This window comes from Mastomys coucha, unplaced genomic scaffold, assembly GCF_008632895.1.
Source record: "Mastomys coucha isolate ucsf_1 unplaced genomic scaffold, UCSF_Mcou_1 pScaffold14, whole genome shotgun sequence".
NCBI classification, from domain to species: Eukaryota; Metazoa; Chordata; class Mammalia; order Rodentia; family Muridae; genus Mastomys; species Mastomys coucha.
In genome coordinates, this window is record NW_022196896.1 from 67,561,528 (window position 1) to 67,577,437 (window position 15,910).

General features: G+C 46.7%; 1 protein-coding gene across 1 annotated transcript in view; it reads right to left on the reverse strand.

Annotated features, from left to right (window-relative positions):
• Positions 1–13,845, reverse strand: part of Creg2 (cellular repressor of E1A stimulated genes 2) — a 36,752-nt gene extending 22,907 nt beyond the window's left edge. Inside the window, exons 1-2 of the mRNA XM_031367293.1 lie at positions 12,887–13,845; positions 10,173–10,342 (exon numbers count right to left, since the gene is read on the reverse strand). Of these exons, the coding sequence (XP_031223153.1) occupies positions 10,173–10,342; positions 12,887–13,321 (605 nt within the window). The 5' untranslated portion in view covers positions 13,322–13,845. The remainder of the gene's footprint in view (positions 1–10,172; positions 10,343–12,886) is intronic.
• Positions 13,846–15,910: the final 2,065 nt, after the last annotated feature.

Here is a 15,910-nt window from a genome sequence, read left to right on the forward strand (position 1 = left end):
ACTCTAGGTAATTTATTCTCCAGTATTATCTTAGGAATATTAGTTATCTCTTAATTTGATGGGAAAGGCCCAACCTATAGAAGCGAAGGCTTCACACCATGTGTGGTGATGTGTATCTGTAATGTCATTTCCTTAGAAGCCTGGTGTGAAGATATCTGAATTCCAGCCTGGCAGGCTTCTAATCTACACCTGCTCTCTCTCTCTCTCTCTCTTCTCTTCTCTCTCTCTCTCTCTCTCTTTCTCTCTCTCCCTCTCTTTCTCTCTCTTTCTCTCTCTCTCCCTCTCTCTCTCTCAAATAAATTTTATAAAATGAGAAAACAATTTAGTGCTAGGGCTATGATATAGAAGCAGAGCACTTACCTAGTATGTGAAAAGTTGTTTCTAACCCTAGCACCAGAAAAAAAAAAAAAAAACCAAAGACATTGCCATTGACCAAGAGTATGTGCAATTGCAATTAGGATGTTAATATTGAATATTTAGCAATTTTGTATTTCTTGCAATGACCGAAGGGAAAAAATGGGATATAAGCAGAGGAGAAAATATTCCTACAAATGTCTGAGAAGGATCATATCTAGACTATAGTAGGAACCCTAGAATTCAATAATAAAATGGTAAATAACACAGCTCTCCCAAGAAGAGGATAGATGGCCAATCAATCCACAACAGAATAGTCAATACCACAGCCCTCAGGACTGCACATCAAATCGCTGCTCGATGTTACCCCTACAACTGGACAGACTGAATCAAAAAGACAGACAATAACCAGATGGCTCAGGATATGGAGGAACCAGACCCTCAAATATTGCTGCTGGTGTGAACACTCAGGAAGAAAGGTTGGCAGGTTCTTAAAGAGTTGATCATGGAATTAGCATGTGATCTAACAATTCTACTCCCATTACACCCCAAAAAGACTGGACGTGTATGTCTGCCCAGAAACTGGACATGAATACGCACAGCAACAGTATTCCTGATTTCTGTAGCTTGGGGACAAATGTTCACCAAAGCCCTCAGAGATGGGTAGAAACAGCCAAGCATGATGCAGTTGAACAATGGGAAGCTATTTGGCCACTAAAAGGAATGGATTATTAATAAACATAAAATAATGATCCTTGAAAATATAAAGATAGGGTTGTTTTTTTTAAAAAAGTCACTCACGAAATATCACACATTATGACTTCCATTTATATGATACCCAGAATAAATAAATAAGTTAGTTAAATGTCCAGAGCAGATAAGTCCATAGAGACATCTATGGGGCTTGGGGCCTTTGATAACATTCTCATCCACCCTAGCAAGCTAAGTGTTTTGTGAAGTATCTACATATATGGGTGTTACTACCTTGCTTCATATTTAAGCCATTCCTGTTTAAGATGGAGACCTTTCCAACAATGTTTGTGAACCAGAGGTCGACAGAAATGCTCAGGCAAATGAGAAGTGGATCTGTGCGTGCACACACATACACATACATACATGCATGCACACACCCACACCCACACCCACACCCCACTTATTTAAAGGATTTATCAACTGCTTTCAAGAGGCGTGAATGAGAACTAGGAAAGAGAATTTGGATTCGGCTCCCAGGTCTGATTAGGGCTGGGCCCTGTGCTTTGAAACACCTGTCACATCTCTGATGGCTGCAGTTCTGCCGCAGTCATTACCTTAGTTGCTGCCTGCAGGTGCTTACAACACGTTCACCTGATGGAGCTCAGCTAGGAGCTGCTGAATCGAGAGGAAGCCTTTCAAAGAGCCGGTGGAGCTAGCCAAGAGTATCAAGCTGAGTGGAGGCTTACCCCAGTTATTCACATTTATTCTCTTGTGTGTTTTTGTTCTCTGAAGCAGGGTCTTGCTGTGCAGCCCTGACTGGTCTAGTGTTGACTATTTAGCTCAACTTGTGGAAATCCTCCTGCCTCAGCCTCCCAAGTGCTGGGATTACAGGAGTATACTAACCACCTTGCTCCATATTTTATTCTTGTAAGAACAATTAAGGGAAATATACATGAAAACAAGGCATAGCCACCCCTACCCGTGCCTGCAATTCCAGGGTTGGCAGGCAGAGAGAGGTGGATTCTGGGAACAGCAAAAAATGTAAAGAGAGATAGAGGACACACACACACACACACACACACACACACACACACACACACACACACACACACACCATGTTATGATGAAGGGGCCACAGTGGCCCATTGGTCACTGTTATTTCTAGAACCTCTCTTTACATCTCACAAGGGAATCATTAAATTCGGCACCTACTAACTCAGTTGTTTCTGCTCAGTAAGGATTGAGGGGGCTCTGAGCCCTGGTAGCATCTGTGACACCCCCCCTCTTTTTTTTTTTTTATCAAGACCCTTTGGGGGAGAGGCGAAAAGTCTCTGAAACCTTGTTGATGATCGAGTCAAGCTCTCCGAGCATTTGTCAAATCTCCCTTCAATTTGTTTTGACTTTAAGAAAAGCATTCATTAACTCTTTTGGTTTCATGGATATCCCAGTCATCAAAATGAAAACGGACCCATTACCATCCAGGAGAACATAAATCAATAAAAGGCCCTTCCTGGTCCAGAGGGCTTGCTAGCCTGTTCATTAGTAAGATACAGTGCTGAAGGCCACAGTTCAAGTCTGCGTACTAGAGAAAGGGAGAAGCTACAACAGAATCTTTGCTTCTGAGATGCTGTCATTGAGGGTCACCACCAATTAAGTTTTCACACAGCCAAGTCTAGTGTCTGAGTGTAAGTTTCCCTGGAGGTTGGGCACCTACCCACGCCTATGTGCATGTATGGGCTGACTGGACAGGGAGTTGGGCACCTACCCACGCCTATGTGCGTGTATGGGCTGACTGGACAGGGAGTTGGGCACCTACCCACACCTATGTGCATGTATGGGCTGACTGGACAGGGAGTTGGGCACCTACCCACGCCTATGTGCGTGTATGTGCATGAAGGACTGCTGGTTACCAGGATCTCTTGAAGATGGAGTCTTTTTCAATTTGCCATCTTAACCTGGGCTGGGAAATAGATTCCCAGCCCTAATTCATTTGATTAATTAAATGAAGAAACCTGCAGCGCCTGAATGTAAACAGACTAATTAGATAAAGCGCTTGAAATAAACTAATGATTATTAATAAAGACATATGTGTGGGCCGAGATGGCTGACAAGTGGAGACCCCTCCTCCCTTGCTGCTCCTCAGACTGAATCCTTCCACTTCAAATACTTCATTATCAAAGTCAGACTGAGTGCACTGTGGGCACACGTTGTGTGATGATTGCCACAATTGACTTAGCGTATGCCTGCTGAACCCTGCTGAGCTTTTGAGCCCCAAGCCCTCTTCCTGCGAAGGAGTGTCCTGTGCCCCACTCCCCTCTTCCCTGGCTCTAGGGAAGCATAGTCTATTTTTTGCTTTCATGAGTTGAACTTCCTTAGATTCCACCTGTATGTGAACTCATTCAGTATTTCTTCGTTTTGCCAGACTCTCACTTTAATTTCCATTTACAGTGGACATGAGCTACTGTATGGGCCAAATTATGGTTATTCCCAGGCCTTTGTTGGCAGCATGAATTTTAGACTCACGCTTGTCTTCATCTTCCAGAAGCATTAGGCTTAAATTGATTGTATTTCCTAAGGTGGACTGAGGGAGGGATACGGCTATCATTAATATGTTCTTTTGTCTCTGCCCTCCATGTAATTGACAGGCCTTCTTCTCTCAAGTTTTGGGAGCTTGCACTTTACAGTTTACAACCTTTGTAGAATATACACACAGTTATCTCTTGGGACTCCTGGGGAATTTTGCTCAGAATGCCCCTTGGATGCCAAAATCTGCAGGTGCCTAATGCCCTCTATAAAGTAGAAGTATTATATTACATGTTATGTAGCATATACATGTATATGCATGTTATAGCACATGTACGGATGTAAGAGGAAAATTTGGGGGAGCTGGTTCTCCATGCCTCATGACTCCCAGGGATCAACCTTAGGTCTTAAGTCTTAGCTTCAGGCACCCGTACCTGCTTAGCTATCTTGCTGGCTTACTAAAATCGAAGTATTTTAGTAGTAATATTTGCATATCATCCCACACTTTCCCACAGACTTTAAATCATCTCGTTTTCTTATAACACCTATTTGATATAAATACTGTGCAAAGAATGGCTGTACTGAACTGTTCAGGAGATAAAAGCTAGAAAATGTCAGTTTATGCTCTGTGTAGACATATTATTTTTTTTTTCTGTAATTGACTGAATCTGTGGATGGAGCCCCCACAGAAGGGCAGACCTGTCATATGATACACGGCACCCTAGGTGACTGTTCTTACACAGGATTCCCTACTGCAAGGCCTACTCAACCACAGACTCAAAGACCTCTCAGATTCAACCCCCACATTCTCCTACATGCCAAGGGAAGTCTGAACACTTAAGTCTATCCCAGCAGCAACTATTTTGGCCATAAGGATGCATCAAATGGCTAGTCTAGTGCCACTTATCTAGTACCGACTGTCATCTTAAATAGGTTTATGTATTTTTATAGGTATAAGTGTTTTTGCCTGCATGTATGTGTACCGCATGCATGCAGTAGCTGAAGAGGCCAGTAGAGGGCATCTGATTCCTTGGGACTGGAGTTACACACTTGTGAGCTGCCATGTTGGTGCAGAGAATCCATCAATCCTGGATCCTCTGCAAGAACAGCCTGTAGTCTTAACCACCCAACCATCTCTCAAACCTGGATGTCGATTTTGAAGAGCAGGTGAAACATTTAAATCAGTATGCCCTGGCCAGGACAGTTCCACCCCGCTGACCTTAGTAACTTTACTAGGTCATTAAGCAATAGAGAAACAACAAGAGCAACCACAACAACCACAACCACAACCAATCAGCAAAACATCTGACTAGGTGAGGTGGCACAATACAAACTCATTTTACACGTTCACTTAAAAACTCTTAGCCAGGATGGAGAGATAGCTCGGTAGTTAAGAGCCAAGGCATGGATGTGAGGGAAGCTTGGATGCCAGCACCCTGGTAAGAAGCAGGTATCCCACAGTTCCCTGTAATGCTGTCTCTGAGGGATCTGTCACCCTCTCCTGGCCTTTACATGGTTAGGCATGTGCACCTGCCCACACACAAGTGCCCATACTCTCATAGACATACATGTAAAGAAAACAATATATCTAACAATATCAAGACTCCTTCTGGGCCGCCAAAACTCTGTCTCACAGGAAGGAAGAAGCATGTGTTTTTATCTCTCAAGACACCAGCTTCTCCCTCCTTTAGTTAGACAAATACCATGAGCAATGTTCTCTTCATGGTTACATTTCCTGAGTCTCTGGAACCTGGATCCTCAATCTCCTTCACTCATTTCCACTTGGATTTAACTTTTACAAAAAAAAAATAATTTTATTTATATGTGTGAGAGTATACCATATGTACACCAGTACCTGTGGAGGCTAGAAGAGAACATTGGGATCCCCTGAAGCTGGTGTGACAGATGGCTGTGAACTGCCCACCATGGGGCTGGGAACCAAACTCAGGTCTTCTGCAAGAGCAGTAGGTACCATTAACGGCCGAGCCATCTCTCCAACCTCTGGATGGAACCTTTTAATACACAGCCAGCTAATGGACCGGAATACCATTTTGCGTGATATGCCACAGGGGCCACTAAGTGGAAAGTGTTTTGTAGCTACCTGCCAAAGAACTTCTGAGAGCTTTGATCACAAAGAGCCTTCAGGTCGGACTTTTAATTTGATAAACCTGGATATAAATAAAATATTAAGAGAGTTGGCAAAGCGAAGCAGCAGGCATCATGATCTGTTCCGAGAAGGAGCAAATGCCTGGCCATTCAGGGCCCCATGGGGGTTCTGCTGATTTGCCTCATGGTAGGGTTTAGCAGAGGGATGGCAGGATCGGAGTGGCCAGTAACTCAAGATGAAGAGTGAACGGGGAGACCAGCTGTAGTCGGATGTAGTCAGTGTTCCCAGAGAAAAGTTGGATATGTGAGAGGATCTGGTGGTTTGCTCCTGTTTGCCTGTGGTTTGAACAGGTCCCCAAAGGTTCGTGTGCTTAGTCCCAGTGAAGCTGTATTGAGAGAGCAGAATCTTTAAAAGGTGGGATTTGGTGCAAGGTCATAGGGGCATCACCCTTGGGAAGGATCATTGCTAGTCTCTCAGTGATCTAGTTATACCAGGAGCGGTTTTATTTATTTATTTATTTATTTTAAAAAAAAAGTGGGGGCTGGAAAGATGGCTCAGCGGTTAAGAGCACTGACTGGTAGCTCACAACCATCTCAGACCAATGTCCTACCAATTCTAAAAAAAAAAAAAAAAGTGTGGGGGAGGGTTGGTCTGGTGATGCTATGTATTCAAATGCTAAATACTTCCCCCAAGATCTGGCTGCCCTGACTGTGAGGAAAAGAGAGAGCCTCAGGTACACCAAGTGATGCCCTGTAACCTGGCCTCCCAAGTTAATTGGTCAACAGAAAGCTACAGCCTGTGATTGGGCAGTAGATAGAGGTAGGCGGGTTTTCAGTCACCTGGCTGGTCAGTCACAGGTGGGGGGGGGGCAGTGGGGGAAGAGGGAGAAAGGACAGAAAGAGAGGAAGAAACCTCCATGGGAGGAGATGGACCAAGAGCACATGGCCCGGAGAAACAGCAAGTACCCAGGACTGGGGTATAAGTTAAAATAGCTCCCAAACCTGTCCAATGTAGGCTTCCAGCTTGTCAATAAAACACCTGGACTGCGTGTCTTTCATACAGGCTAGCCCAATCCTTCTTGCTTCCTGCCCTGTGATTTCATCTTTCCTCTGCACCTGCCAGTTGCTCTGGGGTGGTGAAGCCAGGGTGGTCCTCACAGAGAGGAGCACAGGCTAACACTATACTGTGAGTCTCTAGACGTGTGAAACAAAAACCTTTTCTTTACACACCATCAAGCCTCGGGTATGCTGTGACAGCCACACAAAGTTGACTGATGTATCGAGCCATGCCCTGCCTAATAAGCACATGTATTTTCTATGCAGCTTTATCAAAGTTCTGAATCTACAGAGACCTGTTCAGTCTGCTCTTGTGACAGTCTTAAAGTTCGTCCTTCTTGTGCTCGGCACTGTTTGCCGAGGACCTTCTCCTCTTGGCTTGTGTGTCCCATTGGTGAAGACGGAGCTCACCAAACTGTACCGGCACGGAGCCTGTGGGAGTCCGGGTGTACCCTGGTAAAGACATAGGTAGACCAGCAGACAAAGAACTGCAGACCCAAGGATGCCCAAGGAGCCACGGGGGATGGTTTCTAAACCCTTCTCTTCCTAACTTGGCTTGTGGTCCCTCTTCTGCTGGCTCGTCTAGGCCTGTGGGGACCCTGGGATGTATCCCCCAAAAGATCTACACTCTCCCCCTGCACATAGCCACAGAAGACTCTGAGCAGAGCACACACCAAATGGGCAAACAGCATGGCTACAAGGTTCAGCCCACAGGATGCTTCTTCACAGCGTAAGGCAAGGCTGTTTCTTTGAACACAAGTGACCGGTACCTTCATGATCTTCACCATCAGCTGGAGGTTTCTGAGTCCCCTCCCCAGTCCGTAGAATTGCTATGACACACTTGACAACAAATCCTGGTCTCACCAGTGATCTCTCCAGGTCCTGGAAACAGGCAGGAGTCCTCGTGTTAGTCTTTCTAAACTCTACAGAGTTCTTGTCTGGGATGCGATTCTGGCAATATCTTCTACCAGATGCCTCTCTCTGATCAGGCGACCCCCAAGGAGCTCCCTGCTTATCTGGGGGTTCTGGCACTTGTCTCTCTTTTGATGCAGGCTTTGATTTACTAAGTCCTATACTCGATGCTTCTAACGTTCTAGGTTTTAGGAGCCCTGAACGTGAACCTCACATCTGGGCTTAAGTCATACACAGGAAGTTATAGCCTCATTTCAGAACATCTGCTTGGAAGTCTCACCCTTGCTAAAGCAAATTTAATTTATACCATGTTTCAACACTTCAGAAGTTTAAGTAGTGCTAGGGATTGACAGTTCCAGGGAACAGTTCCATGAAGAGATTCTAGACACAGGGGCCAGTAGGTGTGGCTATTTCTGCATGTAGGTAGGGAACAGAGGTGTGCCCTTGACCCTGGAGATATCACTTCTGGCTAGATGCTGTCTCATTTCTTATTCAGCATGGTACACAGATGTTTGTGCACATGCACACATATATACAGACACATACAGAGACACATACAGAGGTACATACATACATACATACACACACACACACACACACACACACACACACACACATACACCAAGACAACCAAACTCACACAGACACACATATACCCAGACACACATACACACACATACAAACTAATGTGCACAGAAAAACACACACAGATATACACAGACACACACAGAGAGACACACAGATACACAGACACAGAAAGACAGACCGCACACATGGTATGCAGCTAAGGGCAAGTGGCTGGAGGCAGCTACTCTGAGACACTGCCCTCCTCCAGCTTATGAAGATTGTTCTCTCAACAATCTGATCTTCAGTCTCTGTACACGTTTGTCCACCTGGGGCCTGCTGGTAGGCAAATCTTGTGCAGCCAAATGAGGCTGCACATTGCTCCTAGAACTGAACCCTGTGGCTTGTCTTCCAGAGCAGGTGCACTCTGGGTTCTGGGAGCAACGCGTTCCAGCATGACTGCTTTTAGGACACAGAATTTAGGAAATCCTCCTGGGAATATATCTCTAGTCGCAACAAGCTTGCTAAGAACAGGGAGACCATTCCGTGACAAAAGAATTCTATTTCCCTGGCTTCCGGTCATAACCTGGTGGGGAACAGTGGAAGTCCTGCAGTTTGAGCCTCTGTGGCTGAGGATAAATGGTGGGAGAGGGGATGGCTAGGGCTTTCCCAGGCACCCCGTTATTGCTGTAATTGGTTTCCATGAGAACAAACAGGATGGCTGCTTGTTCTCTGTGTTGTGCGTAGAGGGCAGAGCTTCAGAGGTGAGAGGGAGCCAGTTCCTGCTCTCAATCACCTCCATGTTTGCAGATGAGGTAGTAGATGCCCAGGCATAATCTACCCTTTCTTCCAGGCCACCCTGTGATGATTGTTAATCTCTAGACTGCCACAGGATCTCAGAGCAGGGTCTCCCTGGCAGCAAGTGATTTGGGGGTTTGCATCTTGAATTTAGATGACAGTGTTGGAATGAATGGATGCTCTATTTTTTGCTTAAATGTCTTCAGAAGTCTTTTCTTCTTGAGGGTTTTTGAGAAATTGCATTAAAGGATGTTGGCTTGTACCACACACGTCCCTTGGGGGGAGAGGGGCTATAAATGGATTGAAAAAAACAATAGGCTCCAGCTTTGAACATCCCAGGGAGACAAACTTCTATTGGGTCACCTTCCAGCCCCCAGCCCACTGTGCCCTTCTGGATGTTAGATGAGGAACCATGGGTTGGGGACATAGCTTAGATGGTAGCATGCTCATCTGCTATCCATAGGTCCTGGGTTTAATTCCCCAGTGCTCTATTAACCAATGTGGTACATCCTTGCCTACAAGTTAGGTTCAAGGCCAGCCTGGGCTCCATGAAAACCAGTCTCAAACATTTTGTGTTAAAGAAGACACCCATGTCCAAGGCTCCAAAACACTCTGTAGGGTAGGAATGACTGTGCATACCAACTTGTGACTGTTCGGCTTCTGAGTTTTCATCTTTACACCGGTTTCAAAGTGATATATGTTCAGCAAGCTGTGCACTGTGAAATTTGCTCTTTTTCTAAGCTGTGGGTACAGAGAGGCCTCTGTGTTTTCCCTTTGAGTTCAGGATTCAACAAAGTACACTGTCAAACTCTTATTAGCAAATAAGCTCTTTGTTGGAAGGCTTGGTCCACCTGAGGTCAACGCTGCCACTCTGAGGGAAGCTAAGGCAGGCGACACTAAGCAGGGATGTGAGCTAGGCTAAGTGCAGCCCACACATTCCAGCAGACAACGATTTCTATTTATAACAGGCTCATTGGATATATTACCCACCCCAGTGAAAGTCAAAACTCATGCACCCTCCCATTTTACAGATGAATACACGTGAGGTAGCTTGCTCCAAATCACACTGCTCGGTCTGCAGTGGAACTCTAAGAAGAAGGATGTCAATTTACAATCCACTTTCCACCTCTGCCCAAACCCCTAAGAACAAACCCTCCCTTCTCTACCTGCAAAACTCTCCCTCGGACTCGGGCAGCATCAACGAGGCTGTGGGGTTCTTCATCAGGTCAGCCACGGCAGGGTCCTTGGCTGTCATGTAGAAGAAAGGGATCCCTGTGCTGTTGTGGACAGGGCCATCACTGATGGCCAGGCAGCTCCCAAAGGGCACTCCTCGGATCTAACAAACACAACAGTAACAAAGACAATGTTGTGGTGGCAGAGCTACGAGTAACAAGCTGGGAGCAAACTCCGTGTTTCCAGCTGGGACCTTGCTCGGACCATTTGCGTACTGCAGTGGATTCACAGGGAGAATATTTAGGCTCCGAGGTCCCAATTTAAGCAACTCAAACTAGTGATGCTTTCAGAATTTCTCTGGGGATGGGGTGGGGTTGTGCAGGGAAGTGCATCCGTCTGGAAGCTAAAGGGTTATTCGGGATGCAGACTCCACACAACTAATGTAGCCATTTTATTGAAGAGAGAGGACTCTAGAGAAGAAGACAGTGCTGTCTCTCCCACAAGCTCCCCTTAGATAACTACTGCATTCCACACCTCTTCGTCCTTTTTCAACTTTGGGGGAATAGAAGAATTTAATTAATTTTAACAAACTGATTGGTCTTTGGAATGACAAGAACGCTTCCAATCGCTTCAGCTGGGGCAACATTTCTTCATCTATCCGTTGTATGTTATATTATGGTCAATTACTTTTCTTTATATGACTGAACAAGTTATGGGAAAATGTTAGATACCACCTCAGCATAAATGGAAGTCACAGAAGCCTGATCTACTGATCTTTGCCTGTGTTCACCTCGTGGATGAGGGAGGGCTCCATGCCATGTTTACGTGGCCTTAAATTAAAGTGTTTAAGTCTTAGTTTTTCCCAAACTCTGCCACCTCTGCTTTGTCCCTTACAAAGAACCCTCCTGTTCGTGAAGCCGCCATTGTGTTCCGAGCACCCGACGTGGTGGGCAAGATTCTGAAAGGAAGGGCTTTAGTAATTCAGAAATATGAAACATTAACGAGTTCTCCAAATGGTACTATTACATCACCCACAGATTCTATTTCCAGGCTATCATGAACCGCTCAGCAGTTCATGCAAATGTTCTCTGAATTTACTGTTTGGATTCAAAGTCAACATTGGAAGGGGAAAGGCCTAACTAAGGAAGCCAACAGAAGAGCTGTTGGAGGTCAAAACAGCTTCACCGCAAGGACCGTGGATGCCTTTTCTTGTTGGGCTGTACCTGGTTCTGTGAGGCAGGGCCTAGATAAGTATCTAGAGTTGGCTCTGAACTCACAATTCTCCTGCCTTAGCTGTGTTAGGGCTGGGACTGTAGGCATGGGCTGCCAAGCCTGACTGGCACCGGGCTTCTTTGTTTTGTGTTTTGTGTGTGCCTGAGTGTGTGGTGCTTATGCATAGTGTGTATTCATGGAGGTCAGAGGTCAACCTCCTAGCCTCCTAGTGTCTTTCTTCAGGGTCCAGGCCTGGGACTCCCGAGATAGGCTAGGCTAGCTTGCCAGCAAGCCTTAAAGATCCACCTGTCTCAACCGACTCAGCACTGTGATCATAAATTAGCGCTACCCTGCTTGGCACTTTAAAAAAGAGAACAAACAAGCAAACAAAAGAACAGGGGTTCTGGAGGTTGAATAACACAGATTCTCAGCCATTCTGCAGCTGAGCCACTTCCCTAGCTGCAGGCAGTAGATTTTTAATTGTCTGAAATGATTTGTTGTAAACCTAAAGATTAGCTTCATATTTAAAGTCTGTATTCTATTAAGGTACATGTTAGACGTGTAAAAACTGTTTGAACCCTGGGAATACAGAACTGGCTTAAGATTCAGATGTTGAAAGAGGACAAGATCACTGCCATTATTAGGATAAAATTGTCATTAGATAATTTTTTTAAGAAGATAAAAAACAAACAAAAACCCTGCCCACCGAATTTCTTAATTTTATAGGTGGGAAAGCGGGATGTGTTGGCCAAGCTGGGGTTAGTGAGACCCAGAACTGTGGCAAGAACGGGACGCCCACATGGTGTGATATGTAACAAAGATGTTAGCCCTGCCCTGCAAGATTAAACAGGAGCTAGGACCACATCTCTGCTTACCAATAAGGACTAGAAGCTTTCTGGAGGCTCTTCTTATGGAATACAGAGCCTCGGCACCTCTCCCTGCCATTCTGGATGGGAGGAAGCAGGCTAAAATGTGAATACAGTTTTGTGGCTGGAAAGAGACTAGTTGCAGCTGAAACAGCTCCTCCAGTCGTTAACCTTTGCCTACCTAAGTCGTCTTTCTAAAAAACCCGAGTTCCATTTTTTTTTTAAGTGTAAATGTCTACCGGATGGTGTTCTTCTTCCACACCCACTTGGCGTGGGAGGCGGTGCCAGAGTCTGTCTGCAGGACTATCAGAGCCTGCAGGAGCTGGATGTGCCTCATCTGTGATTCCAAAGGCGATCCAGTTTGCAGTCCAGGTTTCCAGCTTGTCGCTGTTTATCTGATCATCCCTTTGGCCATCTTAATACAGGGATTCAGTCACTAACCACCAGACCGTTTCCCAGTGTCGCCTTCCTCCCCACTCACACGCACTTGACCGGATGGACCGACCCATGCACACTCTGGTTCCGTTATTCACTGGGCTTTTACGGTCTATGAACCTGTGAAACCTGAGTCGCCCTGCGTCCTGGAAGGGAGAAGCGCACCGCCCCCCGCGTCCCGACCTCTGGCTTACCTTTTCGTGGGTGGACATGGTGGCCAGACAGCCCCAGGAGCTAGCGTGGGCTAAGGAGCGGGCGGTGCCTGCATGCACCCTGGGGCCGGGGGATGCCTCAGATGAACCGCTCTCCCGCCGGTAGGAGAACATGCCACGCGCGGCCGGTGCGGGCCTGGCGCGGGCGGAGCCCCGAGGCCGCAGGTGCGTGTCCTCCTTGTGCGCCGAGGCCGGGAAGCTCTGCTGCCAGATGCTGCTCGAGTCCTCCAGCAGCGCGGGCAGCGCCTCCTCGGTGGACGCACTGTCCAGATCCTCGTCTACCTCGTTGGTGACAGCCCAGGACACCGAGCTCACGATCACGTAGCCGGCAGCTGGGGACAACAGGGCGCTGCAGCATAGCAACCAGGACAGGCGAGTCCCTGGCCAAGCTGGGCGCTCCCCGCCGGACAGCGACATCTTCTTGAAGGCGACGCGCCCTGTGGCGGGGACCACTAGCCAAGCAGCGGCCAGCCAGGGGCGCCCCCCTGCGGCGGAGCGTGCTTCGGAAGCCCTTTTCCCCCCGCGGTAGGGTTCCCGGGTCGGGGGGTCTCGATCAGTCCGGGGCCGGGGTTCCCTTACTACCTTACACCCCGGTAAGAAGCGACGTCTGCTACAAGACGTCCCCTCGGCTGCGCCCACCGCCGCTGCTGGGCGCAGAGTCCACGCGTTCCACTGGATGTCTTGGTTTTCCGCAGGATGGCAAGCGTTTTGCAGCCAGAGGGTGGGCGTTCACAACTCAGGCTCAATGCTCTCCTCCGCTTGTCAGCTGTGCGACTCTACCAAGCTGCTTAACTTCTCTGTGCCAACAAGGAGGGCATCACCAGGCTCAATTACTGAGCCTCCCCATCAGCTCCCCAGAACCGTGAACCACATATACACACATCTTCCATCACTCACGCAGTCCGTGGTGTCGTGTAGTTAGCGACATAGATTTTAAAAACCATCTTGTTTCAGTAAGAAGTTTAATAGATATCAAAATAACTTCAAAGTAATAATAATTTTTTACCTTTTTTTTTTATGACATCAAGTCTTTGTCCCACCATGGAACATTTTCTATAGCTTATATTTCTAATATGCAAGAGTCCTGCACTAACTGGCCCCATAACAAAATATCTTGAAATAGGATTTGAGTTTTTTCTACGTCATGTCCTCACTGCACCCTGCTGTGAAATCTCCTGTGACTTCCTCGATGCCCGGTTGCCAGAGCACCCTGCCAGTATGGACACAGCTGGTTTCTGTCTTCTGCACGGTGACTTCTTGTCTCTCCCTGATTGCCCCTGGCTCTCTTTTCCCACCCTGCTCTCCGTCTGCTTTGAAATATTGATGGTGTCTTCAGTTTCTCCCTGAGACATCTTGCTTATTCTCACGGATTCTGCTGTTGCCTGCTGCTGCTCTCTCCCCAGCTTCACAGACATTCTTATCCCCTGTTCTCGGGAAGACGTGTTCCATGGTCTTGAGAGACAGGTTAGGAAGTCATTGAAATACTACACTCTGTAGCCAGGCGTGATGGCTCACACCTGTTATCCCAGCACTCAGGAGGTGGAGTCGGGAGTTCAAGGTCAGCCTTAGCTGGGTAAGCATATTTAAGACCAGCCTAGATAGACTACATGAGACACTACAGTCAAGATCCAACATAAAAAACCAACAACTCCTCCTCCCTGAAATACGCCTTTGGGATTAAAAATAATCCAGATCTTGCTCTATCGTGTTCTGATCGTGGGATAGTGGCATGTCACCCGACACTTCTGTCTCTGTTGCCTCTGCAGAATGGGGACTGTTACATCCCCCCTACCAGGGTTTGGATGTCAAACATGAGGTCTCTAGTGTCAGGAGAGAGCTTATCCTCGCTCTGTTTGCTCAGAGGGAAAAAATGATGTCTGTTTCAACCTCAGAAAAGGAAAATGGATTGAACTGACCTATCAGTGTGGGAAGAGGACTTGCAGACGGTGATCTCAGCTCCTATGTGGCTTTTCACGGCAGGATCAATCCACCTTCTCTTTCCTCATGCCTGAGTTGGCCAGCTGTGGTGGAGGCATGTGCCTCTTCTGGTGGAATGAGTTCAATTGTAGAACCTTGTAGGAGCCCCACAGATCTCTTGCATTCCTATGGGTCTCGAGATGTTGGATTGTAAAAGCTAGAGACAGTTTATTTGCACAGATTCGCAGGCCACTCCTGTTAACCCACTAGAGGTCAAGATGTGGGCTTGAGAGTGTTTAACTTTGCTAGTTAATTCCGTGTAAATAATTGTTATGGGCTATCAAACTGGCTTAAACACCAATTATACTATCAGGGTGCAAGAGTTTCTATTTTTCTTCATTCTTATCTATTTAGATTATTGTAAGACTGAGAGAAATCATTGGCTCTTATCCATATCTGGGAGACGGGCAATGATAGGTACTCATTGATTTATTTGCTTAATGACCAGTTATATTACCTGCCTTTTCTTTCTCTGTGACCAAATTACCTGACACACCAATTAAGGGGGAAAGGTTTATTTTGGCTCAAGAATTAGTAGGATTTGGTCTGTCGTGGCAGGAAGGGCACAAGGCACAGAGAGGTTCATGTTATGGTGCATCAGGAAGCAGAGAACAGGGAATTCCAGTGTTAATCTCCCCCCGCTCCATTTATTCCCTCGGACACATGCAGAGCTGTGCCTTGCTGTATTCTGGATGATTCTAAATCCAATCAGATTGACAATTAAGGTCACGCTGCTGCAACAGTTTGTTTTCTGTTTAAGAATGTCGGCATGTCACCCTGCCAACGTGAGAGTCACAGAATCAAAGCTCTCCCCTTAGCCACGGGTAAGAGTTCACCCCAATACACAAAGCACAGCCTTGCTGCACTTGCATTTGTAGAATGTTGGTGTCTTGCCTGAAATTCCACATCCTCCAAACATCAACTTCCTGTTTCCTTAGCTCAGCTTCTGCAGGCACTACTCCGCCTTCTGTTTTGACGAATTTGACCATTTGTGTGCCTCAGACAAATTCAGTCCTGCCGAGGACTGGC